The sequence below is a fragment of the Prionailurus bengalensis genome, chromosome E4 (assembly GCF_016509475.1).
Source record: "Prionailurus bengalensis isolate Pbe53 chromosome E4, Fcat_Pben_1.1_paternal_pri, whole genome shotgun sequence".
Taxonomy (NCBI): domain Eukaryota; kingdom Metazoa; phylum Chordata; class Mammalia; order Carnivora; family Felidae; genus Prionailurus; species Prionailurus bengalensis.
In genome coordinates this window covers 59,229,222-59,250,947 of record NC_057360.1, presented here as the reverse complement: position 1 = coordinate 59,250,947, position 21,726 = coordinate 59,229,222, and the positions used below count along the sequence as shown (strand labels likewise).

The window sequence follows — 21,726 nt, the reverse complement described above, 5'->3', positions numbered from 1 at the left end:
AGCTGAAATCAAGAGTCGGACGCCTAACTGACCAAGGCACCCAGGGTCCCCCAAACCTTTTTTTTTAAGCAATCTACTTTGTACTTGAAAATGTCTTGTGTGAGGTAGGGTTTTCTGTCGCTCAGAGAACCTTTGAATTGGACAGCAGCTTTGAGTAGGACATTACTTAAATGCATTACTAGCAATTTTAGAAAGAAAAAAAAAAAAACCTAATGATGTTGAACCGTAGAAGAAAATTCCATGACAAGAAAAATCTGATTTTCTACTAATAAATTCCCTGATACAGGGAACAATGCCAGGAAAGAGAATTGCGGTGATTGGTGCTGGGGTCAGTGGATTAGGGGCCATTAAGATCTGTCTGGAGGAGGGATTGGAGCCCACCTGCTTTGAAGGAACCAATGACATTGGAGGACTGTGGAGATACCAGGTAAGTTTGAATAGACTATGTTACCGCATGTGTGATGACATCTTTTCCATATCTGGAAGTAGGAATGCAAAGATACCAGCAGTAACTTATCCTCAACTACCAGCGTAATAATTATTATTTTTATTAGTGCCTACACCTGTGCGTCGAATCCCAATCTTTCCTTCCCCCAAGGATGATGCCCCAACAGTCCTTCCTCCTTACAGAGTCTAACTTCCTGAAGTTCCACCAGCATTACCTAGTGGGCATACAAGCCCTCCCAGAAAACTGCTCTCACGGCTGTTACCAATCGAAGCTGTCAAGTCAGATGGACTTCCTGTGTTGAGTTTTCTTGCTTTCTCAAGGGGATCTGAAAGTGTCAAAAACCAACTCAGTTTAAAAACCACTTGTCCCTGGCTTCCGCGATTTCACTCTCTTTTCCTCTCTCCTTTTCCAACGCGATAGTTTTCCACTTGGCCTCTCAACATGGCTGATTGTGGTTCTATTCTCGATCCTCTGGTCCTTTACTTTTTGCAAGTCCCTTGGGATTCTTCCTTATCACCCCACCTTGGCTTTCAGCTACCACATACATGCTAATGCTTGATCTATCTGTAGATTTTGATCTTCATCCTAATAATATATATGTGCTAGTAAGGGCAGCTAACACTAACTGTCCCACAGACAAACTCTGAAATCTCCGGGACTTAGCACAATAACGGTTTCTGTCCCGCATCATAGTCTGATGTGACTAAGCGGTTCTTTTCCAACTTAGAGTTATGCCCCTTGACCATGCGACCTCCAAGGTTGCCATGTGGGGATAAAAGAAAGGTAATCTCTGGGATGTCTCACCAACACCTAGTTGGCTTTTTAGGTCTATCCTTTTTTTTTTTTTTTTTTTTGGAAGAACAATTCCCTGCATTACATTCCCAGTTTCAAGTATTGGGAGTAGTTTCCATGTTCCTTTTTCTTTTTTTTTTTTTTAAGTTTATTTATTTACTTTGAGAGAGACAGACAGAGTGAGCAGGGGAGGGGCAGAGAGAGAGAGAGAGAGAGAGAGAGAGAGAATCCCAAGCAGGCTCCATGTGTCAGCACAAAGCCTGACGCGGGGCTCAAACTCAGGAACCCTGAGATCATGACCTGAGCCAAAACCAACAGTAGGATGCTTAACTGACTGAGCCATCCAGGTGCCCCAGTTTCCATGTTACTGGTTGGACTTTAACCAATACAGGCCTGTCTCTAGGAAAGCTTCTCCAGCCTCCAGTCTACAGCACCCTGTGCACACAGGCTATTAGTCATATCACACTATATGCACTTGTTGAGGTGTGTAAGGTTTTTAAGCATTTTTTGTGCATGATTTGGTCTTCACAATAACTCCGTGAGAGAGGCAAACACTTATTCGCAGGCGAAGAAATAGATTCAGAGAAATGATTTGATGTCAGGTTCCCTATCCAAGCCAGACAACAATATATCTCCAGGACCACATGAGAATGCCACAAAATACCACATCATGTCATCTGATTTCATCTGATACCCATCTTTTAAGCTTTCATTCATAAAAAACGCTGCTTATATTTGCAGAAGCTATCCTTCTCAGAAGGGATATTTTTATATATGAGTGTTCACTACAATGGCATTTATTAAACAATACTCTTCATTTTGAGGGAGAAAACACATATTTTGATCTGTTCTTAAAGTTGATGTGATTTAGCAGGAATTAGATTCCATATTTTCTGGATTCAAGTTTAGAATATTCATAATACATGTATTACTGATTCTTTATTTCACCAATAATATACAAAAGATGAAAAAAATAACCTCCTCCCCAATTGTGTTTTCTGCGTACATATATTAAAATGACTATATTTTAAGATTATAATAAATTCTTCCCGGGAGAAAACAACATATTTTAAGTGGTGGTGTATTTCTTTTCTTAGCCTTAAATCACTTAAGTGTCTAGCCTTAGTTTCAAAAAAAATCAGGAATGGTTGCTAACACACACAACAGATATTATGTGCTGTATGGACTCCTGAAAAATTAGCATGATAATGTGCTTCACAAGATTGAATTAGGTAATGTATATAAAAAACTCTTTAGGGGTGCCTGGGTGGCTCAGTTGGTTGGGTGTCCAACTTCGGGTCAGGTCATGATCTCACAGTTTGTGAGTTCGAGCCTTGCGTTAGGTGCCCACAGCTTGGACCCTGGACCCTGCCTCAAATTCTGTGTCTCCTCTCTCTCTTCCCCTCTCCAGCTTGTGCTCTATCTGTCTGTCTGTCTGTCTCTCTCTCAAAAATGGATGAACATTAAAAAAAGTTTTTTTAACTCTTTATAAACCGTAACATATTGTAAAGTGCTAAAATGCAATATACCTATCTGTATGCATATAGATAAGTAGATAATAGAGGTTCTGAAAGATTGAGAAACTGAGACCAAAAGCATATATATCAAAACATTTAAAGTGATCATCAAGTTGGCGAGGATGTGAAGAAAGGAGAACCTTCTTACATTGTTGGTGGGATGTAAACTGGTGCAGCCACTCTAGGAAACAGTATGGAGGTTCCTTAAAAAGTTAAAAATAGAACCACCCTATGATCCAGCAATTACACTACTAAGTATTTACCCAAAGGATACAAAAATTCAGATTCAAAGGAGTACATACATCCCGATGTTTATAGCAGCATTATCAACAATTGTCAAACTATGCAAAGAGTCCAAATGTCCATCAACTAATGAATGGATAAAGATGTAACATATGTACACACACACACACACACACAGACACACACACACACACACACACTGGACTATTACTCAGCCATCAAAAGGAATGAAACCTTGCCATTTGCAACAATGTGGATGGAACTGGAGGGTATTCTGCTAAGTGAAATAAGTCAATCAGAAAGGCAAATACCACATGATTCCACTCATGTGTGGAATTTAAGAAACAAAACAAATTAATATATGGAAAGGGGGAAAAAAGAGACAGGGAGACAAACCCTAAGAGATTCTTAATAACAGAGAACACACTGAGGGTTGATGGAGGGAGGTAGGTGGGGGGAACGGGCTAAATGGGGGATGGGCATTAAGGAGGGCACTTGCGATGAGCACTGGGTGTTGTATATAAGTAATAAATCACTATATTCTAAATTCTACTCCTGAAACCAATATTACACTATATGTTAACTACCTAGAATTTAAATAAAAATTTGGAAAAAAAAAAAGAAAATGAGCATCAGGAACGATATTCATCTTGATTTTCTATAAAATTGTAATAAACATTTGATGCTTTTGTAATTAGAAAAAAATCATCAATTAAAAAAAGGAGGGAAAAAAGAAAGCCAAATGTACCAACACTCTGTATTCTTTTCTGTCACTACAAACAGCATGGACTTCTTGGATATCCTCTGGCCAGGACTCTGACCCCTCTGAGCTCAGTGGGCAGAGAGGCAGCCCCAACTTCCTCTGATTATTTTCACTCTCTGGTATTCTACATACATTTTTCTTTTCAGGTTGCTTCCATCTTTTCATATTCTTCTCTTTGTTCCTCAACAAAATTATCTGTTGTTTTAAACTAAGACAAGGTATCTTACCTCTTCGTGAAGGTACTGGAAAAGCAAGTTTACTTTCTTTGAAGGAATTCATCCCAGGAGCCTCACAATTTGACAAATGAAGGGATTGATTTTTTTTTTTAACTGTTACTCTTGTATTCTTTTTTTTTTTTTATTTTTTTTTAACGTTTATTTATTTTTGGGACAGAGAGAGACAGAGCATGAGCGGGGGAGGGTCAGAGAGAGAGGGAGACACAGAATCTGAAACAGGCTCCAGGCTCCGAGCTGTCAGCCCAGAGCCCGACGCGGGGCTCGAACTCACGGACCTCGAGATCGTGACCTGAGCCGAAGTCGGTCGCCCAACCGACTGAGCCACCCAGGCGCCCCTGTTACTCTTGTATTCTAAAAGATGGGAAGTATCTTCTTTTTCCTGGCAGGAGGAGACTACGAGTGGCAGGGCAAGTGTCTACAAATCTGCCACCAGCAACACTTCGAAGGAGACGACAACCTACCGCGATTACCCTTCCCCCGATCGTTTCCCCAACTACTTGCACAATTCCAGAATCGTGGAGTACCTCAGGATGTATGCACAACACTTTGACCTAACGAAGCACATCCGGTTTCTGGTAAGTGGAGCCGGGAACACTCAGCATATGCAGAACCTTCTTGGTAGAGTCCAGAACCAGGCTAAGTGAGGGGCAGCAAGGCACAGGCATTCAATCTTGGAGGGGAGCCCTGTGTGCCTCTCTGGTGGAGTCAGCAGGACCTTCCATCCTTACTTCCTTCTGGAAAAGGTATGATGGGTTGGCTGAAAACGCCAGACGGTGCACCTGGTGTTGGCTCACCGTCAACTACATTCAGGACCACAGCTGGGGACGTGCTGGCTTACGTCTCTACTTAAAAAGGTCTTGGTAGGAAAACCAGCTATAAAGAAACTCTTTCAGAAAACCCCGAGGGAGAGTAGCTATAACCAACCTTACTCAAGAGGCCAAAAGTTCTGGGACAGGAGGCATCCAGGAAGAGAGGCCACATGTCCAAGTTGGTCTCATTCCCAGTCAAAGGTGCACAGCGTGAGGAAGCGCTCCGACTTCTCTTGCACGGACGTCCTGGTCGAGACCACAGGGAAGCAGGAATCCTATGTCTTTGATGGGATTATGGTGTGTAGTGGTCTTTACACCGAGCCCATCTTGCCACTCCAGAACTTTCCAGGTATGTCATATGGAGCGTTAAGGCACTGGCGCTGTGGGGTTTTATCATTGTTGCTGTTGTTATTCTCGAAGAAAGTTCGTCACTCAGAAAGTCACCCTATTTTCAAAAGAAACATTATTTGTTTCTGATTATAAAGTAATGCATGCTCTTACGGGGTCCATTCAAATAATACATAATATTATAAAATCAAAAATTGAAATTACTAATACCTATTGCCACAAGTTCTGGGTTATTTTCAGAGAAAAGCGTTACATTTTTCCACAACTAACAAGAAAAATGTGGGAATTGTTATGTGTTGGCAATAGTTTGGAGTGAATATGGGGCTCCTGACTGGCTCATTTGGAAAAGCGTGTGACTCTTGATCTCGGGGTCATGAATTTGAGCCCCACGTTGCGTGTAGAGATTTTACTTAAATGAATAAAAAACTAAAAAAAAATAGTTTGGAATAAATAGTAGGATCAAAGCTACAGAAAATATATTAAGATTTAGCTTATATATATATATATATATATACATATACATAATTTATTGTCAAGTTAGCTAACATATGGTGTACACAGCGTGCTCTTGGTTTTGGGGGTAGATTCCAGTGACTCATTGCTTACATACAACACCCCGAAGGTGTATGTAGGTACATAGCATGATGAATATAAATAGCCATGTACACATCTTAGAAGTTGCTGCAATGCTATTGTTTACTATCTGGAAGCTTAAGCACCTCGCATATAAGGAATGCTGCAGGAATGGTTTACCTATACAGTGCCTCCCTGTTTATCCCTAGGAGCAGGATGCATGCTCAATCTTCTCAAACAGGGCTGAACCTGAGACTCCTTTGGGGATCTTAGAAGATTCTAGATGCCCCCCACTTTCACTGCTGTGTGTGTCTGTTTCCCAGTGTCTGAGAAGACAATGAAGGCTTAAATGGGTCGAGAGAAATCTCTTGGTTAGTTGATTCGAGATTTAAATATTCCCGTATTCATCATTCAGCAGTCATTCAAGAAATACCTGTTGGGCACCAAGAGTCCAGAGGCTCAGCAGAGAACGAAGCAAGCAAAACCCCTGCCCGCAAGGAGCATGCGTATGGCAGATGGACACAGACAAAAATGGGATAAATATGGGGAGGTGGTCACTGTGGGAAAGGGGAGGAGTGTGGGGACGAGGGTGCAATGCAAGGTTAGATGAAGTGGCCGGGGAAGGTTTCCGTGAGAAAGGGACATTTGAGCAAACGCCCAGAGGAGTTGAGGAAGTGATGCAGATATCTGGAGAAGGCGCCCCGTGCAGGAAGAACATCAGGTGCAAAGGCCGTGATGGGGGAGTGTGCCTCCCAGGTCCAGCGTGGTGGGAGGAGCGGATGGGGTAGGCAGGAGATGACCTCGGAGAGTGAAGGGGGGGGGGGGGCATTGTTTGCACTCTGGCCTCGAGCGAGGTTAAGAGCTGTCAGGAGGTGTTGAGCCCAGTAGAGGCGTGCTCTCATCTCTTTAGCTGCTGTGCTCAGAAGAGTCGGGGAAGGAGTAGTAGACATGGAAGCGGGGGGAGCAGGGAGGAGGCTCTTGCGCTAATTCAGGGGAGACATGATGGTAGTTTGGGCCAGGTGGGTGGCGGTGGAGACATAAAGAAGTGCTTGGGTCTTGAATAGAGTTTGAACACAGAGATGATAGAATTTGCCGATGGGCCAGAACTGAGATGCAGCAGGGAGGTATCGAGGGTACCTTTCACGTCATTGGTCCCAGCAATTGAGTCGCCACTTCCTGCGACAGGGGACGATGCAGGAGACGCTGATTCTGCCTGCATGAGGGAGAAAGACGGAGGGGACCACGAAGCAACAAGGCTGAAGGGATGTTTACTGAAAATAGGAGAGTGTGGGCCGGGACTGAAGATACTTAAAGAAGAGTATTAAACCTATTTCTCAAGTACTTACTATTTAGGAACATTTTAACAGATCTGATACCGTTCCTATGAGCTGGGTGAAACCATACCCATCGCAAATGTCCCTAGTAGTAAAAAAAAAAAAAAAAAGCTGACCTTCATGCCTACATTTGTTTGACCTCAAAACCCCCTCACGGTTTGGTCCACAGGGCAAGGGGATTCATTTCAGAGTGAAGAGAAATATTTTCCCCTGGGGAAGGGAGACAGAAAAAGGATGGATGAAAACACAGTAACTTTTAGGTGTTGGGAAACTCACTGAAGATCTTTGTTGTTCCATAAACGTGAGGGGAAAAAAAGTTATCTTCAGGAATGAGACGAATCGCAGTGGGCCCGTGGGGAGGGGAAATGACTGATGAGAAAGTTTATGGACTACGCAACTCGGAAAGATGGAGTTTGGGAACAATTAGATCCGTGCCAGGAGTTCACTAGGTGAGGACTGAAGAACTTCCAAAGGAAAGCTGAGATCTTAGATCAGATTCTGTAGGGGAAAAGAAACAGGGCAAGGACTGACCCACAGTCAGGAGTGACTAGGGCTGTCCAGTGTCACAAGAGGAGCAAACGAAGCCCATATGTGCAGACCCTAGTGTTGCTTAAAAAATGAAATACTGTCAGGGCACCTGGGTGGCTCAGTCAAGTTGAGCGACCAACTTCAGCTCAGGTCATGATCTCGCAGTTTGTGAGATCGAGCCTCGCATCCGGCTCTGTGCTGACAGCTCGGAGCCTGGAGTTTGCGTCTGATTCTGTGTCTCCCTCTCTCTCTGCCCCTTCCCCGCTCATACTCTGTCTCTCTCTGTCTCTTAAAAATGAATAAACGTTAAAAAAAAATTTTTTTTAATAAATAAATGAAATGAAATACTGCGAAATCAACCAGCTTTTATGGCTTTGCCATATGAGGTTTCTATTTAAGTCAGAGGAAATTTTTAGGCAAAAATATTAAGTTCCTACATTATTTTAGCTTCAGATCCTATAGGTGATGTTGGAGTGTTTGTCCCCAGTAGTAAATCAGAGTGAGTAGTGCTGGTGGGAAGGGTGTGCTGGGCCTAGCCTGAGATGGAAACATCTAGACAAGGGTGAAGCTTGGGTTGGGAAAGCAAGACAGAAAGTGGGTCCAAAGCAGTAATTGTAAATCACAAGGATGAAGGAAAAGGAAGATGCATTACTTAAATAGGAGCCTAACTCACCTATGAAGCCTTGGCAAGGAATAGGTAAGTAAAAAGGAGGCAGAAATTAGATGTCTGAGTTGTTTAGAAACCTGATAATTTGTTTAAGCTTGGAATTTATGATCTAGAACAAAAATGTTTGAGGATTTATTCTGTCTGATGATGTTGGGCAGATACAATCTGCAGGCCAGCATCAGTAAAACAGCAAATGAGAGGTTTAAATAGGATGGACTTTGAACTAAATAATAAGCTTTAAAAAATAATATAGAGGCACCTGGGTGGCTCAGTTGGTTGAGTGTCTGACTTGATTTTGGCTCAGGTCATGATCTCAAGATTCATGGGATCAAGCCCCTCATCAGGTTTTGTGCTTATAGCAGAGAGCCTACTTGGGACTTTCTCTCTCCCTCTCTCTGCCCCTCCCCCTCCCTCTTTTCTTAAAATAAACAAACAGGGGCACCTGGGTGGCTTGGTCGGTTAAGCGTCCGACTTCGGCTCAGGTCATGATCTCACGGTCCGTGAGTTCGAGCCCCGCGTCGGGCTCTGTGCTGACCGCTCTGAGCCTGGAGCCTGTTTCAGGTTCTGTGTCTCCCTCTCTCTCTGCCCCTCCCCCACTCATGCTCTGTCTCTCTCTGTCTCAAAAATAAATGAACGTTAAAAAAAAATAAAAATAAACAAACATACATACATACATAAAGACCAATGCTTGAGTAATTCTATTCTTGCCCACAGGAATCAACAGGTTCAAAGGTCAATATATCCACAGCTGTGAATACAGGAGTCCAGAGAAATTTCAGGGGAAGAAAATCATTGTGGTTGGCATTGGAAATTCTGGAGCTGACTTGGCAATTGAGCTCAATCACGTAGCTTCACAGGTTTGGTTCCTAAAGTTCTCTTTCCTGAGATGCACCCTGCCCACTGCCCTCTGAGATGTTGGCATTGCATGAAGTATGTGTGGTGGGTACCCAAACACTGCTTCAATCCTGATTGTTAATTACCTCTTCACACTTGTTTTCTTGGTAGCAATCTTGATAATACATTTAAAAAATGAGAATTGAATAAAAATTGATATTTCAAACTTTAGTGACCGCCATATTATTTCCACCAGAGAGTGTCAGCTTCACTGGTACAGCCACAAGTTAAAAAAATGAACTATATCAAGGGCGCCTGGGTGGCTCAGTTGGTTAAGCGTCCAACTTCAGCTCAGGTCATGATCTCATGGTTCATGAGTTCGAGCCCCGTGTTGGGCTCTGTGCTGACAGCTCAGAGCCTGGAGCCTGCTTCAGATTCTGTGTCTCCCTCTCTCTCCACCCTTCCTCTGCTCGCACTCTGTCTCTGTATCTCTCAAAAATAAATAAATGTTAAAAAAATATATTTAAAAAAAAATGAACTATATCAGAAAACCACTTTAAATCCCTTTATGTTTCACTGATACGACACTTGATACATCTCCCAACTCTGATTCCTTCCATACCTAGATTTCTAGGGATACATAGTAACCAAGTACGTATTCCAAATTCTATAATATCATAATTAGCAGATGGATGGGATCTTACATGTCAAACTGTTGACCTCTAGTCATCTTACATCATTGTGTTTGTCCAGAATCTGCAATGTAAGAGATGGCAGGCATCAAACACTGCTTTGGGGAAAATGCAAGAGGGATAGTGAGTGAGACCCAGAGGAAAGCTGAGGGAGATTTCTGGAACTATAAGCCACAAGCCAAATGTGTCTGTTTGCGTGTGTGTGATTGTATCTGTCTGTCTATCTGTCTTTGAGGACAGAGGAACTCTTCAAGCTAACAAGGCAAGAGAGTTCTTATCCATCTCTCATGAGCCAAATGAGAGACATCTGAAAAACTGAGAAAGGAAAGTCTTACACTGTGAGGCATCTATGTTTCATTTATCTGCATTCTCTCCCAGGTGTATCTCAGCACGAGGCGGGGTGCGTGGATTTGGAACCGGGTCTGGGATAATGGAATGCCCATGGACACTGTTCTCTTCACTCGTTTTAAGACCATCCTCAACAAATTTTACCCTACGTTCTTAATCAACAGATGGGCAGATAATAACTTAAACGCTCGATTTAACCATGATGTTTATGGCTTACTACCTAAACACAGGTATGTTCTAGGTTTTTTAAAAACTAATTTTGGGGCGCCTGGGTGTCTCAGTCGGTTGGGTGTCCGACTTCGGCTCAGGTCATGATCTCACTGTCCGTGGGTTCAAGCCCCGCGTCGGGCTCTGGGCTGACAGCTCAGAGCCTGGAGCCTGCTTCGGATTCTGTGTCTCCCTCTCTCTCTGCCCCTCCCCCGCTCAAGCTCTGTCTCTGTCTCTCTCAAAAAAATAAATAAACATTAGAAAAAACAGCTAATTTTGCCTCTGTCTTTTAACCCTGGTGTAGTTAAGTATTTTCTTTCTTTCTTGTTTACATTGGTAAAATGCAATCCCTATCTCCTATCTGTTATGAGGTATAAACGTGCAAGCACAAAAGATTGATTGTGTACAGTATGGATAAATTTAATAAATATTTCTGAGTTCCTACTATGGTCACGTATGTTTCTGGATACTGGGAGTAGAATAAGGACAAGGTCAGGTGGAGTCCTAGCTCTAGCTGGACCTCCTTTCTAGTAGGGGAGAAACCAACCAGGGGATAACGCAATGACGTGGAGTCATATGTGCTATAACAAACAGTAAGAAGAGTTGGGGAGAGGAATCTTTTCTAGATGGGGTGGTTCTGGAATGTATATATGCTGAGAGAGCATTGGAATGGGACCTGAAGGCAGTGAGGAGGCAAGACCTGAAAGAATGTCTAAGATGAGAATATCATTCTGGGCAGAAGAAACACAAGTTCAAAGGCTGGATGGAATGAGCAAGGAACCAACCCAGTGTAGAGACTGTTGGGGGAGGGGAAGTGGTAAGAAATAAATTCACAGATGTAGGCAGGAGCCAGATCATGGGGGATTTTTAGGGTTAGGGCATGGTCATAGCATTCGATTTCATTTTTGGTGAAATAGAAACCCATCAGGATATAATTCTACGTTTTCAAAGGATCCCCCAGGTTGCCGAGTGGAGGGGAAATTATAGGGAGGCTGGGGTAGAAGCCGGGAGACCACTAAGTATTAAATGATGTCAGTAAAGCTTATAAAAGTGGTATGTAGGTTCTCGAAATAAATGGAAATCAGAATATGATCTAATTTTCCTATTCTAGTATGAACACTTCCACCAATTGCTTTTAAAAAATCTCTCCCCCCAAAAATGGTTTCCAAGAAATTATATGTCAATATTATCATTGGCATAAACTTATATACCATTGCAAAATCTTCTCTTTGCATATAATAAGTATTAAATAAATGCTATTGGCATTCCAATAAGTACAGGATATTTATTCAGTAAACAATTCAGAAAAAGTATTGACTTAAAGAAAATTTTTATAAAACAAAAATGCAAGTTTTTTTTCTTTAGTTCAACCAAAAAATATTTGAAATATTTTTGAGCTCAACTCCGATCCCAAAAGACATACTAATTTTCCTGAATTTCAGCTTTTATTCTTCAGACTTCTCAGTCATCAAGCTACTTGTGGTGATGATCTACCCAATCATGTAATATCTGGAAGAGTTCTGATAAAATCAGATGTTAGGGAGTTCACAGAGACATCAGCCATCTTTGGAGATGGTACAGAAGAGGACCTCGATGTTGTTGTTTTTGCCACAGGATATACTTTCTCTTTTCCCTTTTTGGAAAACAATGCAACAGTTCTGGACAGCCAGCACTCCATGTTTAAATTTGTCTTCCCCCCTCAACTAGAGAAACCAATACTAGCTTTCATTGGCATCCTCCAGCCAGTGGGAGCCACCATTCCCACATCGGAACTCCAGAGCTGATGGGCCATGCATGTATTCAAGGGTATGCGCTGACCTTATGCATAGTTGGAAAAGGTGACCACCCAAAGAGGTGATTTTAGAGGCATTGCAAAGGTCTTCTGCTGCAAAACATATGTGAAGTTAACCTTTACAGTATCCGAAATTGTACCACTTCATATTTGTTATGTCAGTGTTTGATAGCTATTTAACCTTTAGGATTCCCATGAAAAATGGAGGTTAAAAAACTACCTTAAGCCACCATCAAGTGACAACTTATTGGCAAATAATTCTTCAGAGCACGTTAGGGCAGTACCTAGTAGAGGAAGTGATGGAAGTAGAAAAAAGAGCTCAACCTAAAGTATAGATGGGAAATAATAGCTATGCTACTTCTCAATTGTTGCTAGAATAACTCTGGAATGAGCCTAAATTAAAGGGAGCATTTTTTCGCCTATCACGTTCAAAATAAAAGAGGACAGGCAGAGTCACAGAATTATGAATGGTAAATTATGTGAATCATGTGAACTATGGCCGAATCACCAAGTAACTGGGGTAGCACCACAGCACAATTAAAAGAGTAAGAGCTCTGTACCAAGACAAACCTGGGATTAAAACCCAGCTCCCCCAGCGGTACCTGGGTGGCTCAGTCGGCTAACCATCTGACTTCAGCTCAGGTCATGATCTCACGGTCTATGGGTTCGAGCCCTTCATTGGGCTCCATACTCAGAGCCTGTTTGATATTCTCTCTTTCCCTCTTTCTCTGCCCCTCCCTCACTGTGTATTCTCTCTCTCAAAATGAATGAATAAACTTAAAAATTAAAGAAAGAAAGAAAGAACGAAAAAGAAAGAAAACCCAGCTCCTCCATATCATTAATTCTAAGGTTGAGAATTAATTGATGAAGACAGATTCACAAACTACCTTTTGTCAATCACATTGTATTAATTCTGCTCATTTGTTTCTCCTTTAAAAAGTTCCCCATATTTTCCCGGAACATTCTGTGTTTCTCAAAATATAGAATGTCACTCATCAAAGAAATGAGGGAGAATTATAGGAAGGTGTCTCCCATGAGTTAAGACGGAAAATTAAGGGGCGCCTGGGTGGCTCAGTCAGTTGAGCATCCAACTTCAGCTCAGGTCATGATCTCACAGTTTGTGAGTTCGAGCCCCACGTCGGGCTGTGTGCTGACAGCTCGAAGCCTGGAACCTGCTTCAGATTCTGTGTCTCCCCCTCTCTCTCTGTTCCTTCTCTGCTCATGCTCTGTCTGTCTGTCTCTCTCTCAAAAATAAATAAACATTCAAAAAAATTTTTTTACAGATGGAAAATTAAGAATAAATCTTTGTCCAATGAAAACAAGAGACATTGAGTCACTATTTATTAGTAAATACAATATGTATTTGTAAACAAATTAATAACATAAATGAACAGGGGTAACTCACTATTTAAAGGACAGCCTGAGTGGCTTAGTATGTTAAGCATCCGACTCTTGATTTGGGCTCAGGTCATGATCTCACAGTTCATGGGATCAAGCCTCATGGCAGGCTATGCTCTGCCTTGCTTGGGATTCTCTCTCCCTCTCTCTTTGCCCCTCCCCCCACTCATGCCCTCTCTGTCTCTTTCTATCTATCTATCTATCTGTCTCAATCTCTCAGAAATTAAGTAAATAAACATCTTAAAATATGTGAATAAATAAATAAAGGACAGCCAGAGTGAATGCTCTGATCATCGAAGCACACGCATGCTACTTTTTGTCTTGTCCCTTGGGTGTCACTCCCTTCAGTCCATCCTTCTTTGTGGGCTTTGAGGTCTGCTAGTCAAGATGTGAACTCATTAGAGGACATGTCTTTGCATCTGTAAGGCATTTGCCTCGGACAAAACAATGAGTGGAGGGCTCACAAGAGGACCTCCTGGATCCAGCTCCCTCACTCTGGTGCTGCCTCACTTAGGATGTTCTCCACCCAAATGACCCTCAAGGTGTTCATTTCTTCTGGAATCTCATCTTCTTTCTTTCCTAGGATTGAACAAATGACCTTCGGTGAGTGGCATGATGGCAGACATAAGATGGAAGAGAAAAAAATTTGAAAAAGAGTAAGAAACTTGCTTCTTAGTAAAAGTCAATTGGACGTGTTTAGGTGGAGCTGTTTGCCTCTCAAAGATTCTTTCTATTTTTCTCATCATAGAATCTGAGTCTATTTGCCTAGATGAGATCTCAAATTATCAACTTCGCCATCTCTTCCTATTATAATACATAATATAAATGTAGGGAATATTTATGGGAAGAATGGGTACAGAATAGTCCAATATGGAAACCTTAGAATCTTGTTTAAAATTCATGTAACACTAGATAAATACAATTACAAATTTATGTCATATCATAGCCTTAGAGCTGCGAAGTGTAAAAAAATGTAAGATGAAATGAAGGGTTGTTTTACTCCTTTAAGGAGTTGGAAAGATAAATCAATGTGAGAAATGAGTTGGCAAATCATTACAGAATCTAATTAAAATACTGACATGAAGTCAGAGGCTCATAGGTTGTATGAAATCTTCTTAATAGAAAATCATTCTCAACCACTGAGGTGGGAAATGTAAGGTATTTCTATGCAACAAATACCTGTTGAGAATTTACAGTGTGAATGTTTACAGCCTGTCTCTAAGACCAAAGGGTTTATCCCCAAAAGAGTAAGTTATCCAGCAACTGGTTGAAAAGGTCGGCCAGGAATTACATTTTAGTAATACTTAAAATCAAATGAATGTCACACATACCTAAATAACTGGCATGCACGATTTCATATTCCCCACCAATTTACCAAAATGAGACTATACCCTGAATGAGAATCCAATGCATGGCCAAGGTACAGGATTTAAGAAAAGAATACCATTAATATGACAACAATCTTCTGAAACCCACCTATTACCATCCAAGACTCTGGGAAGGATTTGAGGATGAAAAATACAGTGTGTATATCTTGTTAGAAACCGCTGAGAGGAGCGCCTGGGTGGCTCGGTCAGTCAAGCGTCTGACTCTTGATTTTGGCTCAGGTCGTGATCCTGTGGTTCATGGGATTGAGCCCCATGTCGGGCTCTGTGCTGGAAGTGCTGAGCCTGCCCAGGATTCTCTCTCTCCCTCTCTCTCTGCCCCTCCTCTGCTTGTGTGCTCGCGCTCTCTCTCTCTCTCTCAGAAGTAAATAAATAAACAAGAAAAATTTTAAAGAAAAGGAACCACTAAGAAATTACCCGTAGCCATCAGTCCTTTCCCCCATGGGTTATCCCCTCACACAAAGTCCACCGATGTTTAGAGGAAATTATGCTTGGAAGGAAGGAGGTTGTCATCTGACTTGAGGTTTCTGACTGCGGTTTTTTTCCCCTTCTGCTTTCAGATTCCTGAATAATCCTCGTGACACATGCAGAGTGCAATATGTGGAATACATGGATGAGATTGCCTCTGAAATAGGAGCGAAACCCAACCTGCCCTCCATCTTCCTGTGGGATCCAAAGCTGGCTATAGAAATTTTCTTTGGCCCATGCACGCCTCACCAGTACCGCCTGCAGGGGCCACGGAAGTGGGCTGGGGCCCAGAGAGCCATCCTGACCCGGAGAGAGCGGATCATCAAGCCCCTGAGGACTCAAACCCTCATCTGTGACCAGCCTCCATCCTCTGTGCCATTTTGGCTTAAAAGCGCCTGTGCAGCTCTTCTCCTCTTTGTTCTCACCTTAGTCATTATTAAAGGATAATCCTATGATCGTTAGCATATTAGGAGCTGACAGTCCCACACACTAATTAAGGAGATTGAGCATGTTCAAGTGTTTATCCCTCAATTCAGACTAGACCAGTACAACGAATAATTCCAAAATCTCTCTGCGTGAGTATTTTGGCAAAATTGGAGATTTCTTCAACAGAGAGTTCAAATGAAGTGGGTTGTATGAAACTTTGCTTTGGAAGCGAAAAGTTAATTTCCATAATATGGCAGATGTTCTCAGTTACGCCAAGTTCTCCTAGGCCCTCCTTTTATAATAAACACACGGTTTGTCAGCTATTCGCAATTGGCAAATTCGTGGTTTCGCGTGTGAAGCCCAGGCTGGGAAAAAGTATCTCTTCAAATGATCTCGAATAGCTAACGATGAACAAATGTCCTCATCAGAAGCCTTCTCCTCGGGGCCCTGGGTGGCTCAGTCAGTTAAGTGACCAACTTGATTTCAGCTCAGGTCAGGATCCCAGGGTTGTGGGATGGAGCCCCATGTTGGGCCCCATGCTGGGTGTGGAACCTCCTTAAGATTCTCTCTCTCCCTCTCTCTGCCCCTCCCCTGCTCACACTTTCTCTCTGTCTCAAAATAAATAAACACTAAAATAAGAAAGAAAGAAACCTTCTCCTCTACAGTCACATTCTATAGAATCATGGATATTGAGGTAACAGGTTACTTATACGCAGGTTATTTCAGATATTACTGAGGGTATTTTAGGGGATGGAGAATACCACAGAGGAATAATAGAAGTCAGAAAATGCACATAATTTGTGTTCTGTTAAAACTATCCAAACATGGAACAAATTCTACAGTAAACATACAAAATTCTATAAAATCGTTCAGGAGAATGTGAAGAAGAAACGGGGAGAAAAAGTAGTAAGTGTACATATACATGGTGAAATGATGACCATAATCAAGATAATTAACATAGTCATCATCTCACATAGATATGTTTATTTTTGAGATGAGAACACTTGAGATCTACCCTCTTAGCAAATCTCAATAATATATTCAATGCAATATACAATATCATATTTAATACTTTAGTAAGACAGTATTAGTAACTATAGTCACCATACTGTACCTTAGGTCTCCAGAACTTATCATCTTATAACTGAATGTTTCTTTGACCAACATCTCTCCATTTCCCCCCAACCACCAGCCTTTGGTGACCACTCTTCCACTCTCTAATTTCTAAGAGTTTGACTTTTCATAATTTCGTAAGTTAGATCATGCAGCATTTGTCTTTCTGTGTCTGGTTTATTTCATCTAGCATAATGTCCTGCAGTTTCGCCCATTACATCACAAACGGCAGGATCTCCTTCTTTCGTGGGGCTAGATAATACTCCATTATGTATATACACACGTCACATTTTCTTTATCCCTGTATCCATCAATGGACACTTAGGTTGCTTCCGTATCTTGGCTTCGTGACTAACACTGCAATGAACTTAGGAGTGTAGATGTCTCTTCAAGATCCTGTTTTCATTTCCTTTGGACAAAAACCAACAGTGGGATTGCTGGATCATATATATGGGAGCTCTAGTTTTAATAGTTTGAGGAACCTCCATGCTGTTTCCTATACTGGCTGTATCAATTTACATTCCCACTAAAAGTGTAAAAGGGCTTCCTTTTTCAATTCTCTTGATTCCTCTCTTTCATATCCCATATCTAGTTGAATAGCAAATCATATCACCTTCACAGTAAATCCAGAATCCCACCATTTCTCATCACCTCTAATGCTACCACCTTACTCCCTGTCACCATCTTGCATGTGTCATTATAATAGTGTCCTCAGCACATTCCTTCCTTCAGCCCTAATCTCTGTGGTTTATTCTCACTGGTGCAGCCAAATGATACTTTTAAACCATAAACCAGGGCCTCCTGGATGGCTCAGTCTGTTGAACGTCTGACTCCTGACCTGACCACAGGTCATGGTCCCAGTGTTGTGAAATGGAGCTCTGTGTAGGGCTTCCTCGCTGAGCATGGAGCGTGCTTAAGATCTCTCTCTCTCTCTCTCTCTCTCTCTCCCTCCCTCCCTCCCTCTGCCCCTCCCCCACTCACATTCTCCCTCTAAAATAAAATTTTAAAAAATAATAAATAAAAATATAAAACATAAACCAGATTATGACACATTATATCCAAAAGTGTCAATGGCCTCCCTGTCACTGAGAGTGAAGGCTAAACCCTAACAATCCTACCAGGCCCTTTATGACCTACTTCCCCACCACTTCTCTGGCCTCCTCTATCACTGCTCTCTTCCGTGTCCATTCCTTGAACAGGCCAAGCCCACCCTCACCTCAAGGTCATTGCGTGTGCTGTCCCTTTTCCTGGAACACACCTCCCCCTGCACATCCACAAAGCTCACTCCTTCACCTCCTTCGGGTCTTTGCTCCAATGTTATCTTTTAAAGTGAGTTCTTTCTCTATTTTTTTTTTATGTACGTTAAATGCTAGTAGGCAAGATTCTGAGCTTTACATTATATTGCTTATCTTCTCCGTTTGCAGGTTTGCAAGGTTTGGTTCCTTTTTTTTTTTGTCTTAAGTGAGATCTTTCTTGACTACATATGATAGCAATTCCCATCCTCCTTATCCTGCTTTATTTTTCTCCCTGTCATAATACATATTAACTGGTTCTCTGTTTCCTATTTGTTTTTCTATCTCCCTCTTCGCCATAGCGAAGACTTTCCCTATTCTCAGAACAGACACAAACTAGGAGCTTAAAAAATGTTTGTGGGATAAGTGAACAAGTAGATATTGTCCCCACTCCCAAAGAGCTCTAAGTTTAATAGGAAAAAGCAACCACCTGAACAGATGAATATGAATAACAATTGAACATGGACACATCCGTCTATAGCAAATATATGAGCAAGTACTGTTGGAATACAGAAGACAGAGCAAAGAACTCAAGAAAGGGGAAGTGAGGAAGGAATGACAGAGATCAGGAAAGTAGACTTGGATCTCTAAAGATAAGTAGGAGTTTGTTTCTGGAAAAAGAGAAAGACACCAACTATGCAATGGATGAGTGAGCACAACAGCCTAGAATGCTAGAGTATTCATGCAAGAACACAACACAGGATATACAAGGGGGGGGGGGTGGGAAGGTGACAGAAATGAGCCTGAAGCGGTGGTTTGGGGACAGAAATGGAAGGACTTCTGCCCTCCACACCTATCCCCACTCCCTTGGTTGATCTGGAGCAGACCTAGAATTTCTCACAGCCGTACCCTTCGTCTCCCTGCATCCAGCTTCCACCCCCATCCGACCGTCTCCTAAGTGCCATCACTCTTTATACCATCTCCTAAAGACCTGCCAGGGTTAAATTTCTAAAAGTCAGATCTCGTCACAACATTCCCCTGCTTAAACTAAAACTGTCACTATTTTTTAAAAAAATTTTTAAGGTTTATTTTTGAGACAGAGAGAGAGACAGACAGAGCGTAAGTGAGGGAAGGGCAAAGAGAGAGGGAGACACAGAATCCGAAGCGGGCTCCAGGCTCCGAGCTGTCAGCACAGAGCGCCAGGCAGGACTCGAACTCATGAACCGCGAGATCGTGACCTGAGCCGAGTTGAACGCTTAACCAGATGAGCCACCCAAGCACCCCAACTTTCATTCTTCATTGGCTCTGGAACCAAGCTCAACTCCTTGGCTTGTATATAATGTTTCTTCTTTATAGGCTGTAAGCGAAGTGAAATTTTCCATTCTTTTGTGTTTCGTTTGTTTGTTTTGTTCTGTTTTCCTACCTCCCCAAGTTTTCCATTTGTATTAAAGTTTTCTTCACTTCATTTATCCAGAAATGCAATACTAGAATCTGAATTTACATCTGATACATATGCTAGTTGTCCTCACCTCAGGCCCCTGACCATGCTTCTGAGGAGATTCATGATACAAACCCAAGAGTAATTTCAAGTATAGAAAAAGTTTTGTTTTTGTTTTTTTATTTGCTTCCATTTTTTTGATAGTTCTGGTCTGGCCTCTTGCTGACGAATGAACCCCTTCAACAATGGTTCTCAAATTTCAGTGTGCATCAGATTCTTCTAGACGGCTTGTGAAAACACAGACTGCTGCACTCTGTCCCCAGAGATTCTAATTTGGTAGGTCTGGAGTGGGGCCCACAGATTGGCATTTCTGACAAATTCCAAGGCGATGTTGCTGCTGCTACCTGGGGGGCCGCAGTGTGAGAACCATCGCCCCGTAACAGTTGTAACCATGCGATTCATTCTGAAATCATCTTCTCTGTTCATAGGAGGTGAATCCTGCCAAGAATGCCTTAAGTACGGGTTTTTCAGAAAATGACAGCTTCTGCTCCCTCAGAGCAGTTGCATAGACAGATAGAGAATGGTGGGTACCAGACCACTGGGACCCTGGGGGAACCGCTCAGCACCCTAAGCGAGCCACAGAGGTCTTCTCTATTTTCACCTTCCCCTGAAAGACCTAGAGAGAGATTCTTTCCTTAGTGACAGACAATTCTGCGCGAGGCTGGGCCTCCCAGTGGGCCCATGAATTGCGACACAACCCCTTACTCTATCAGCCTCTACACATGTCCCACCTGCCTCAGAGCTCACATCAGTCAAGGCTCACAAGAAATACTCATACCTGAAGGATCAAGTTCACACTGAACCCAAATACGCTTGGAGGGGTTCCATGCACTTGGAAAGTACTTCTGAAATGTGTTTCTTGCTCCCTGCCTATCCCAGATCTTTGATGGTGTCTATTTCAAAGAGACCGTAACCGCAGGTATATTATAATTTTTGACAGCAGATAATACTTTGTACAAAATCCTTCAGAGGTCAGAAAGGTTTTATTATCTTTTCATCCTCAAGAAACGAGGCTATGTTAAGCTGTGTGGCCTAAGGCTAAACACTGAGTCACTGCTGGGTGTGGAGATGAAAAACCCAAGAACACTTCAGCCACATGTTGCGGCTGAAACAATATGGTGGCCAAGTCACTGTTCCCTCTCTTTTCTTGAAGAAATTACTAAAAGAGTTGAAGGAGATGAAAAGCTCATAAATAGAGAAAGCACGATATAAGACTGGAATTATTCTCCGAAGCCATCTAAACATGGAAATGTCTCAGAATTATTTCTGTTTCGGGTACAAAACTGAACACAAACGTCAATATTATTTGCTGGAAAAACAAGATACACGATGACATTGGTTTTAAAAAATAACAACGGAAACCTGGATCTAAAATGTCAGGGGCGCCTGGGTGGTTCCCTCGGTTAAGCTTCTGACTTCGAATCAGGTCATGATCTCATGGCTCGTGGGTTGAGCCCTGCATTGGTCTCTGTGCTGATAGCTGGGAGCTGTCGAGTGCTCAGGTGCTCAAGATACGCCCTTTACTTGTGAGCTCACTGTGGTAATTCTGAGATATGACTGCGGGGGGGGAATGTTTCCGATTTAGCCCTACTTGCACCATCTGGAAGTTTGTTGTTCTCTGTAGCCCCTAGTTGCACCCCTGGGGCAGTTCTGCTTGTGAGGTTATTCTCCTTGGCCACACCTGAAATGGGCTTTAGGGATTCTGCTTTCATCCTAAGCAGCTTTTTTTTTCTTTTTAACGTTTATTTATCTTTGAAAGAAAGAGAGAGAGAGAGAGAGAGAGAGAGAAGGAGGAGGAGGAGGAGAGGCAGAAAGAGAGGGAGTCGCAGAATCGGAAACAGGCTCCAGGCTCTGAGCTGTCAGCACAGAGCCCGACGCGGGGCTCGAACTCAAGAGATCATGAGCTGAGCTGAAGTCAGACGCTTAACCCGCTGAACCACCCAGACGTCCCTGACTAACCAGCTTTTCTGGTCTACTGTCTACATCCATAGATGTTGGGCGTCCAAGGGGGTCATCTTTAGCCTTCAAACCATTACAGTCTATTCTAGTTTAGGCAGATGGTCCTGTTGACAGTA

The 21,726-nt window shown here is 42.4% G+C and overlaps 1 protein-coding gene across 1 annotated transcript; it reads left to right on the top strand.

Annotated features, from left to right (window-relative positions):
* Nucleotides 1-292: 292 nt before the first annotated feature.
* On the top strand, nt 293-15,829 carry LOC122475933 (flavin-containing monooxygenase 5-like). The gene is given in 8 exon segments (XM_043568065.1): nt 293-427; nt 4,386-4,574; nt 5,004-5,157; nt 8,973-9,115; nt 10,163-10,362; nt 11,796-12,145; nt 14,113-14,185; nt 15,475-15,829. Coding segments are annotated over 8 exon segments (1,599 nt in total).
* The last annotated feature ends 5,897 nt before the right edge of the window (nt 15,830-21,726 follow it).